This window comes from Tasmannia lanceolata, unplaced genomic scaffold, assembly GCF_043159265.1.
Source record: "Tasmannia lanceolata isolate RefF3 unplaced genomic scaffold, GAP_Taslan_0.1 ptg000037l, whole genome shotgun sequence".
NCBI lineage: Eukaryota > Viridiplantae > Streptophyta > Magnoliopsida > Canellales > Winteraceae > Tasmannia > Tasmannia lanceolata.
Window position 1 is genome coordinate 62803344 of NW_027518714.1, and position 11184 is coordinate 62814527.

At 38.6% G+C, this 11184-nt stretch overlaps 1 protein-coding gene across 1 annotated transcript; it reads right to left on the reverse strand.

The window, feature by feature from the left end:
• Positions 1–219: 219 nt before the first annotated feature.
• RBOHA (respiratory burst oxidase homolog A) lies at positions 220–6834 on the reverse strand. Its single transcript, XM_077371136.1, has 12 exons — positions 5721–6834; positions 5278–5437; positions 5135–5183; positions 4708–4821; positions 4158–4589; positions 3442–3828; positions 2916–3011; positions 2671–2786; positions 2458–2560; positions 2224–2297; positions 1039–1577; positions 220–856 (listed from the first exon to the last, which is right to left on the reverse strand). The coding sequence occupies exons 1-12, from the start codon at positions 6340–6342 to the stop codon at positions 747–749; spliced, it is 2802 nt and encodes a 933-aa protein (XP_077227251.1). The 5' UTR covers positions 6343–6834; the 3' UTR covers positions 220–746.
• Between the last annotated feature and the right edge of the window lie 4350 nt (positions 6835–11184).

The window sequence follows — 11184 nt, forward strand, 5'->3', positions numbered from 1 at the left end:
GGTCCGGTTGCCTCGAATCAACCATTCCCTCATCTCTTTCTATCTATTTTCTTTGTTTAATTCTGTTACGGCCAATTAGGCACGTAACAAATTGCCAACAGTAGTTTCATTAATGGGTTGATTCATTTCACATGCTAAAATAAAATAAAATAGTGATTATTTTATTAGATTAAGAAGACAAAAACAAAATAAAATATGCATTTATGTTGGGAGATAGACTTGCAATATTCAATTCAATTAAAATATAATTACCAAATAAAGGATCCCCCACAGTTCTACAAGCATTGATTTTATTTTATTTGTATATAATTAAAGAAAGAATTAAAAAGACTAAGCCAAATAATTTGGAAGTGGACGACCTTACGGCCGAAAACATATAATAATGAGTAATATAAGACTAAGCTTAGGAGGAACAAAAATAAACTCGAAAAGAACGTCTAGTTACATTTCTTTTGAAAATCTAGGTAAACGCTTTGGGTGTGGGCCCACCATTATCAGAAGGTAGGGACCACACCGCATATCCTACCATGTGGTACGTGTCACGTGCTTTACCTAACGCAATGTGTGGTGGCTGGCCCACCTGCACCAAATGTGGTAGGTGGGTCCTATTGGAGCTCCAAGTCGTTGCTTACGTCAGCCGATGAAGGACAAAGAAAAAAAAAAAAATTAGAGAAAGGGACAATGAGGCTGTACATGGAGAGAGAGAGAGAGAGAGAGAGAGAGGGAGAGGGGGAGGTGTTGTGTTGTCAGAAGTTTTCCTTGTGAAAGTCGAATTTGGTGGCGGTTTTGCGTGAAAAATCTGAAGACAGCTGGCGGAGTTCCTTGGTGGGCCCCGGTGGCCCACAGTAGAATACACCTGCAAGAAACAATTATTAAAACCAAGATCATCAGCATAATGGGATCTTCATGGAGATAGAAATGTAGAAATGGAAATGAATAATTTTGCTCCATGCAATCTTAGCCATTAGATGAGGTGGCCCACCATGGATAATAATGAAGTAAGACAAAATGTGCTTGAAAATAGACAAGAAGACTCACCAATTCGTGATTCCCTGTGGTTGAGTGCGATCCGCTTGAAGACATTACGCCAATTGGGCTTGGCAAAGTGGGACTTAACGTGGGTCCCGGACACGACATCTACACCGTTCTTTGCATGATTGAGCGATTGTAACATGGCGATGAGGGCCGATCGTGCGTCACCTTCCTCGTACACGCTAGTGCAGTAGTTGTGGAGCTCTATCACACCCTTTTGATCGTTCATAGCCACCTCGTTCATCACCCCTTTGAACCAATCGAACGATCCTTGCTCCCGAGTCACCCAATAGAAATAAGCCCGACTCGTCTTGAACGAACCCTTCTTCCTATTGTGGCTACTTCCTTTCACTGCAACGCTACAGCTTCCTCTCTCTAGCTCTTCCTCTTCTCGTTCCTTTGCTCTTATGTTGTTTACAATGTCCTTAACAATGCTGATGAAAGGGGTGGCTCCAATTCCCAGCCCCACTAACAACACTACTTCATATTTCTTGTAATCCTGAGCTGGCGCGCCATATGGACCGTCAATCAACACCTTTGGAAAACTGCCCATGAATAAAAAAAATACAGATAATAAGAATTTAGATCACTGATTTTAGTCACAAAAAATGGCAAATGCTTTACGCAAGCATTATTTACGCAAAAAATATGTTTTTTTTACTAATTTTTTTATGTGTTAAATATACAGCAAGAGCTATAAATAAATTTAAATTTATAAGAACTTAAATGGCTATTGAAAAACTTATATCTTTATCACATTTAACAGCTTTTAAGATATTTACATATATAATGTAAATTAATAATGAAAGGAAAGTTTAAATTTTGAAGGTTTTAAATAATCCCGGAGGCCCCACAAGATTTGCCATTATAGTTTAATAGAGAAATGATATCAGCTCGACCATGCTTTAATACGTGGGCGGTCTTAGCTTGTCTTTTCTTTTTTAATTGGCTTGTAAGTGCTTTTTGGGAACCATAATAACCTTTTTACAGCTCTTTAAATACTAAACGACAAGCATGTATTAAAACATGGTTGTGCTGATATCATTTCCCTATATATTCCATATAATATAGATAGATTGATAAAATATGGTCTGGGTAGCTTTTATTGTAACAAAAAAAAATGTTAGAGAAGCTAACCATCTTTCTCTACCCACAGTTTGTTCAGAATTGTCAATAACTTGAATTCCTTACCTTGGGCTGTTGTCTCCTTCCATGCCCTCTGCTCTTAGCAAGCCGCTCTTCCCTGCGGGAGGAGGTTGACATACCTAAAAAACAAATGCACAATAGTCAAGATTACAGTCCATTGATTCTTTGGGTGTCTGCCACGTGTATGGTTCGAGATTGAGGAACACCAACTTCTCTATGTCCATCTAACGACTGTGAATTAATCTTTGCCTATATGTGTATCCATTAGTCTGGACATACCTCGGAGAAGACGGTTTTAAGCTGGAGTGTCCAATCCCCTGCTGTGCGAATGTGAACGCTGAGGTAATCGTCTCCGGGAGCTGATGTGATCGAAAAAGGATGCCTGTTTGTCAAACACATCATGATTAAGGAACCTAATTCTGTTTAGTGGATGAAAATGGGGGAGATGTGGAAATAACATTCTCCATGTACAAATAAAAATAATATAAATACCATTCAAAAGGTGAGACGGCTGCACAGTTGACAAACATGTACTGCCCACTCTTGTATTTGAAACCTTGAGGTTTGGACATGTGCAACGTCAATACATTGCCAGGGTAAACAGCAACCTTCAATGAAGTAGAGGTAAAGATTAGTACTAGGCAATACTGTTTGATTACAATATAAAAATAAACATTAAGGAAATTAATTGATCCCCATTAATTAAACAAATGAGCCATGTTATTGAGCTTAATTACCTTGATGATCTTAACAGGCTTGATACTTGATCTGAATGCCCTAATTAACCTTTCACCCCCGTAAAGTAGTACTGGAACCGCCAAATACATCCATGTCTGTGAATTCAAATTCAACAATCGTGACATCGTTTTAACATCAATAATGAGAAAGAAGTGCTGGAAATAAATTTTGGAATGTGTAAATCAAAATCAATGTTCCTTGATATGTGAAGAGTCATTGTGGTGCTCTAGGGTACTTACTATGTACTGAAAAGTGAAAGGACGTTGTATGTTTTCTAGGGTCTTTGTATGTTAGACTAGATTATATATCTAAGAGTCTATTTGGGGATTTCTATGAAGTTGTTTGGGGAAAACTAAAGTGAACTACAACTACGTGTTTGATGTTGCTAGATCATCTTTCGTTTATTCTCTAAAATATGTGTCCATGTCTATCAATTTATCTGTTATCTTTGAATCATGGCTTATAGGGGTTTTGAGAGAAGAAAAGAAAGAGGCATAACATTTGAAAATCTAGATAGATACTAACCGTTTTCTTGTCCCAGTCCTTAGAGAGATAGAGCTTGATGCCATGAACGATGAGGAGAGAATAGACGACGATGAAGAGGTGGTGGGAATACCAGAAGGCATTGAATCCGGTGAGCTTTTGGAGGGGTTTTGGGAGCTTGAGCTTGTTACGGCGGAACCACGGGGTGGCTAGAGTGAATGCAATTGCCATCAAAACAACCATTATAATTCCAGTCCACCCTTCAACGCCTTTGACAAACCACCAGTAATTCGGAGGCTTCTCGTTGCCAAAGAATGGCGTCATGAGTGCATATTTCTCTTCGCTAGCGTGAAGAATACGAGGGAAATCGCACGTTAAATGAGAGCCTGCGTGCAATCCGACGCCAATGGCGATACCAACTGCAATGACCTGAAGACATAACATCCAATTTGATCAAGATCAATCTCTTAGGGATAATAATTGGAATGTTTATGTTTTGCAATGCACCAATTATCTCAAACTTGTGCATTTTCCACAGTTTATGAGCTTGAGATTCTGTCGAGTTGAGTCAACTCGGCTGAGTCACTCTATAAACATAATCATATTCTCTATATAGAATTGAATTTTTAGAGTATAATACATAAAAAATCATATTTCTAGCAGAAATTGTATAATTTTTTGCTCAATTGAGTCAGGAACGAGTCAACTCGTTTTCAGTTGAGTCGACTCAGTTCAGCTGAATTATCTAAACATATTACCTTGTGGAAATTGAGGTTATCGTCGAAGGGCACGGCAACACCTAGCTTTGTCTTATTCCTAAGCCAGGTGATGGTATTCCGACAGACTGGTAGTAGAATCAATGCCATGTTGAACTTGAGCGTCTCGGCCGCGCCTTTGGCTACGCAAACACAGTAGCCCATAACTTCATACGCTGCCTTCCTTTTATACTGCATGAATTTATATGTGAACAGGCCACTGAGTATACCGAGCCACAGCGCAATGACCCATAGCCTTTGCCAATTATCCTCTACAAAGTACTTGATCTTCTGATAACACCTCCGAACCGGGTTGCTCTCTTTCGTGGGCTTAAGCTTCTGACTCAGCATCTGACTCAGGTTTCTACTGTTTGTTGTTCCTCCTCTGATAGATTGGCTTGGGACTTGTAATAGCAGAGTCTCTAGGTTGTGGATCTGTTAATAAGCCCGATACAACATGTTGTGAGACTAGGCAAATGGAGGAGGGAGGGTGAATTTTGTTAGAAATGTTTGGTTATATACTTATATCTCTAGTGTTCTAATTTATGATTACCTCAATGTAACCAAGATTATCTGGATCGAGCTCTTCCATGATTAGCGCAGCATATTCCTCGGCCTGTTCTTGGATTTTCGAAAGCTTGTTCGCAGAAGCGCTGAGTGTGATGATCTGCAACAGAAACAACATATTTCTCAATTTCTTTCACTTGAAGATACAAACAAGAACAACCAACGACGTATTGAAACTCACGACTCGGTGAGTTAACTCGTCCGCGTTAGAAAGGGCAGGGGGTAATTTAATGAAATCAAGAAAAATTCAAACATATCTCCCTTGAAATTTTTGGGAAGTGGGTTTGAAATTTTTGCATTTGACTGTAAAAAAACAGAGTTGAAACTAAGGGATGTTTAAGTATTTTTTCACAAGGTTGAATGGGATTGTTCGAGCGAGTCATGGCACCGATTGCTTCCTTTACTCATCTTACCTCTTTGACTTCTTCCTCTGCGATTCTCCCATCTGCATTTTTGTCAACCCTGCAATTTAATTACGGGTTAATTATCCTGCTAATTGTGAGATCCAAAGAAGATGAAGATTAATTGATAGAAATCTCGTTGTAGCTAGACATACATGTCAAAGAAAGTTCTAAGTCTGGAATCAAAGCTCTGATCGGAAATTTGCTCCCAAAACTCTTTCAGCTCCGATTTGGTAATCGAATTCCCTGTTATGTTCCTCCTCCGTGCAAGCGCATCGAAAAGCTCCCCCGCAAATTCCTTGGATTCCTTCATCCCTGCAATCAAATAATTAAACCAAACAAACCATTAATTAAACAAAATCATTAACTTGAACCACATTAACCTTTGTTTACTTTCTGGGTTTATTCATTTTTTTCGATAATCCATCTATCTATTGAACTCATAATTCATTAGAAACTTTTTTTTATCAATGTCAACTAAGTATTGTAAGCAAATTGATCCCCCGTTGTTCAATCATTTGATAATCAGTCATTAATTCTTTGATAAATGATCACTATTACAAAAGAATTGAACCCAATAATTGCTCAATTAACTTACCAATGCATTGTCCGAAGAGCGGACGGGGGAGAATCCCCTCGGAGTTAGCGGTGAGGTCATCGAACCGTTTTTCGACCGCCGGCCACCCTGCCCCACCATCAGTCTTGCTAATAAACTTAAGTCCTTTCAATGCATGAGCAGCGGCGGACTTGGACCGATCGATTTGGCCGACGGACGACGGTCGTTTAGTGAGCGAAGCGAGTCGCCTGAGCTCCTGCGACACTTGCCGGATCTTCGAAGACGCACTCCGAATCACCGACGATCCCACCGATGTCGACCGCCTCTCGAGCGTCTTCGCCAGAAGCGTTACTTCCGGGTCCTCGTGGACTCCACCGGCGGTCTTGACGCTGTGGACAGCGACTGAGTCATCACGTACGTCGAGAGTGATCTCGACGTATGCCTCGTCGACCATAGAGCTGCTGCTGCTGCTGCTGCCTCCAGCGATGGCGATGGTTTTGGATTCAGGGATATTGAATCGAGCGCTCTTTCTTTGGCCTCTTTTATTGAGAGGCCCGCTTAAGGGTCCACTAAATCCAATCCGGTCACTACCCACGCTCTCAGAGTCCGAGTAGTTATCGGAGATTGCTCCCCTCCCCTCATCTGTTCCCATCTTACTCTGCATTCGAATAGCTCTGGATTTTCCGGGCTAAAGAGGAGTTGAGAGATCTCCAAACAGAAGGGAAAAGTTTCAAAGAAATACTAAACCTAAGACTGAAAATTAATAAAAGAGATGGGAGGACTTGTTGAATGGTTCTTCTAAGTATTTAAAATCGCGTTATATGGGAACTGGGCTTGCTTCTATTTGACTAAAGTTGATCTGATTCTAGATTTAGAATCAGTTCAAGAGCAAAAAATGTTCATAAACTGACGCGGTTTAGAAGATAAAAGTATTATATTGGATGGAAATAGCTCTATCAAGGAAAATTAAAAAAGGAAAAACAGCTAGGCAAACAGAAGAGATTTAAAAGAAGAAAACGGGAACTTGTGCTTCAATGGTTGAGGTGAAATGGCAAGGAATTGATAAGCATCTGCAGAATAATTTAGAACTCTCGTTGAAAACCCAAATATCTTTCAGGGATTTGGGAGAGGGAGAGAGAGATGAGGGGGCCTCTTCTGCAAATGGAAGCGTGTATTTAAGTGTTTATAAATTGTGTGAGAAGCTGTCTTTGCTTCGCCCTTCTGAATGCGTTTTGAGGGTCAAACGCTGTTATCATCCTCAGTCATGTCTCTTAAACTTGATTAACAAGATACTTAATTAAACGTAATGATTTTTTTAATGGCATTAAACTTTAATGATTTTTAATTAACTTAGTTACTACTTACAGGAGCGGCAAATAGAGAAGATGGGTGGAGGCGGATTAAAAAAAAGCGGGGTTAGAAATGGGCGTTAATTATGGGTAGAAATGGGCTTCAGAAAGGACGTCGTAGGTTCTGGACTACAAAAGACTCGTTATTTTCAACCTTGATGGGATCAGCGATATGGCTTTTGAAATATTGATTTCTTGATTTTTGATATTGACACATCCTCCTTTGGTTGATATCCTTTTTCTCATTTTTTTGGAAGGGCTTCTTATAATCTTATTATTTTCTTTGTTTTTATCCGAGAGTCTTAGCTGTAAAATGTTTCGCCGGAAAAAAAATTCTGCCACATCAAAATACCCGTTGTGGCAAAAGAGGATAGATATCCGTTGTGATGTTATCCGTCACTCCCTTCTTTTGATATCGGCACTCCTCTCTCTAGGGAGTGGAGATCAAGGCTTTAAATTTCGTCCGAAATCCGGGTCAAGGCCAAAACGACCGAAACCCGAAATTGTCGAAACGTCCCAAATTTCGCCGAAATTTTAAGAAAAATATTAATCTTTTATTCATTTACCAAATTTCAGCCAAAATTTCGGGCTTCTGTACCGAATTTTGGCCGAAATCCAGAAATTTCGGTTTCGGCTGGGTCCAAAATTACCCCCAAAAATAAAATTTAAAACCTTAGTGGAGATATATTATCGAAATTGGGATTATAGTGCCATTTATTACTTATACTCTTAGCTATTTTTTTAATGTGTAAGGTGGGGCTTTGGTGGGGATCCATACCGGTTTATTAGATAAAGAGAAAGATGTTACATTCATAGGTATAAGTGGCCATTCCTAACTCATAACATGTGAGAGGGAGATCCAAAATGAAAAATAGAACACTAAACCTAAGAGTTCAAACTGCTCAGTACTCTTGAGTTACATATTCAGCTAATTTGAAGGGAGGATGATGGGCTCTTTGGGAGTCTTAGGCCGTTCCTTTTTGGAACCTTATGTGCTGGTTCACCTTCGGAGTTGTTGTGGTGCGATGCATTTGAATCCTCGAAGTCTGGGCGCTCTCCTTCTCCTTCACTATCCTCTTGCTCAACTTAGAGCAATGTGACTAGATAACTAGATGGTCCTAACTAATTTATTAGAAAAGGGATTTATCGATTTGCTAGGGACTATTACCAAAGGGAAAGGCATTTCGCGGCTGGCTGTTGCAATTGGGAGCAGCCACTTCTGATGAGTAAAATGAACGAGACAAAATCTGCTGAAAAGTGAGCCTGCAAATGTCCCTAGAATAATGATGTTTATTAATATTTTAAGTCAATTAAATAAACCTTAACGGTTGAACCACTTTACAAGAAGGATTTATACCATGAAAAACGGAATACGGGGAAGATTTCTATATAAAGAATCGTATGGATGAGATAGGCATGATATTCTTACTCTTATGAGTATATCATAAATTCATTACTTATATGCTCAGTCCTTGTTTTAATGTCACCCCTTTAATTTTCAATTCTCTAATCAGCAGTTAATGCTATTAAAATCCCTCCATCCTCCCCCCCCTCCCCCCCCCCCCCCCCCCCCCCTCTCAAGCAAAAAAATAAAATAAAATAAAATATTGACACCCAGTCATCAAAACAAAGCGGGTGTACATATAAGAAAACGGGGTCCAAATATCAATTAACACAAGTCTAAATTTTATGTAGAGTGAAGGTTAAAGTATCTATAACTATATAAATGGGATTTGAGTTGAGTTTGATAAACCTAACAGTAATTGAGGATTGAACTTGCATGATATGATTGTCTGATAATAAAAACTAGTTTGAGATTGCTATCAGTTTTCTAGAATTATACCAGGACATATGGATCGTACAACACATGCTAATGATCATAACGTATACGTACATGGCTCATAACAATTCAAGTTACTATATATATATAAGGTTTGTTTTAAAAGTTATGTTGGAAAGTTTCTAAAAGTCTAGTGTTTCTAAACTTGATAGAATCCCTAAAAGAAAAGGATTGCTATGTTTAGGCTTGCTGATTTGAGTGTGGCCTTATATCTTTAGAAACAATTCATGTTCATAGGGTTATATCTTAACTTTGAAAATGTTTAGTGAAGAAAACTAAGCTCAAATATCACTTTCTGTGTAGGTTTTAGTTGCTAAACGAATTTGGGCACTTTAGGAAAGCTCTATGGGAGCTTTTGCCTATAAAAGAAACCCTTAGTCCCTCTTGCCACACACCACAATATTAGAACTCATTAAAAGAGAGAGAGTTCACTTTTGAGAGGTTTTCTGTAGATCTATTGTTGTGCAAGGTAAGAGAAGTATCAAGGGGCGTTTATGAGCCTTCACCGTGCTCGGAAAACCTAAGAGGATCGTCGGATTATATACGTTCAAGCACAAGTCATGGTAAAAGGTACATCAAACCTATCTTATTAAAATCAAGTTTTTCTTTATTTTTATTACCCAAGATCCAAAGAGATCATTAAGCTAATGTTTAGAATAACAGGTTATCCTTGTGTCATCGTCAAACCTTCACCTTGTTAAAAAGTTAAAACTAAGTGATATCTACTTTAGTGTGGTTACAGAATAAAATATGTACTAGCTAGAAAAAAATTCTATGACATTTATATTATGAATTTGGAAGGTATATTTGTCAATTAGCTAGGTTATCTAAATGTAAATAGACAAGTCATGTCGCACACCTAACTTTGCTTATTAGTCATAATAAATTTATCTAGTTAAATTTATGAGGAATGCTAGAATGAAGGGAACCTTCCAAAAATGAGATGAAAGGGTTCTCATTGGCTGCACATCACCAAAGTGCATTTAACACTCGTGACTTTTACATTTTAAGCCAACTCCAACAGCTTAAGCTTTTGGAGTAATTGGTCATCTCACAAGAGAGATATTTTTTGCAAAATAAGAAAATAATTATCAAGAATAAAAAAATTGTGGTACTAGAGAATGGAAATACATTAATTAATAGGAAAAAAATGTCCTAATTTATTATTAATGCAAATTGCAAGTGGAACAATACATGTAGCATGAATCTGGCCACAATTGATGTTTTTTCTTATGTTTGTCAAAATAAAATAATAGAGTAACATAAGTGGTCTGTAGTAGGTAGGAAAAGAACATGCAGATCTATTTTCATGTTATAATTTATCGTCACAAATAAGAGGAATTAGATGCTCTAATTGATCTCCTGTCTTATTCATTTCCTCAAAGAAAAATAATGGCAGGCAAAACTCTTCCTGCAGGCTCACATGCCCAGCCATGCCGGATGGTTGAGTGATCAAAACCATCCCACTGTGCAAATCTCTTCTCCATCAGACAATCCTAAGCCTTCGAATTGTGGCATATGGAAGGCAAAGGGTGGTATCGAAGATCACCAGAAATCAGAGGATTAGGATTATCTAACGTAGGAATATTGGAAGATTAACGCTTTAATTTGATCCCCATTCGATGGGCCTTTGGTGGCCAATTTGTAATTCTTCTATTTTAAGACTAAAGCTCTCTCTCTTACCATTTCTATTTTAATTTTTAATGAAAGACTGATTTTGTTAGACTTAGAAGTAAAAGGTCGTCTGTGGTCGAAGTCTAGCAGCCATTCCATCGTTTAGAAATGGAAAGAGTAGATTGCAGTCTTTGTCGCGTTCGTATTTGTAGGCTTCGCCGCGTTGAATAAAACACGAGCAATTGTTGCTGGTTCCCATGCCGTTAGCAATCTTCCCATCCAAAGTCAATAACCCTCTCTTTTCGCATCCAATTTTCTTCAGCTGTATATTATTATATCATAAAGACACTCAAGGAGACTCGCGTCCTGGCACACATGCCCAGCCCTGTGATTAATTGTGGTGCCCCCACTACAACATAGTGCGTCTCACCTTTGATTGATAGCCCTATACTAGCCAAAAACATGTCCAAACCAAATCCTAGTTAACTTGCCGTGACGCAATTGATTACTCGGTTGATGTGGCTGAGTACTCGGCTAATGTGATTCTAACTCAGAATAAAAAGGAGTTTTGCTCTAACAAAAATGTTGGTAAGGTAAAGGAAAGTCAATTTAGGCAAGTTGTCGGTGACTTGAGTGGAGTTTCAAAACTTTGCTTTGGATCTCTTATGACTAGAAATCAGGTTGATCACGCAATTTTATAACA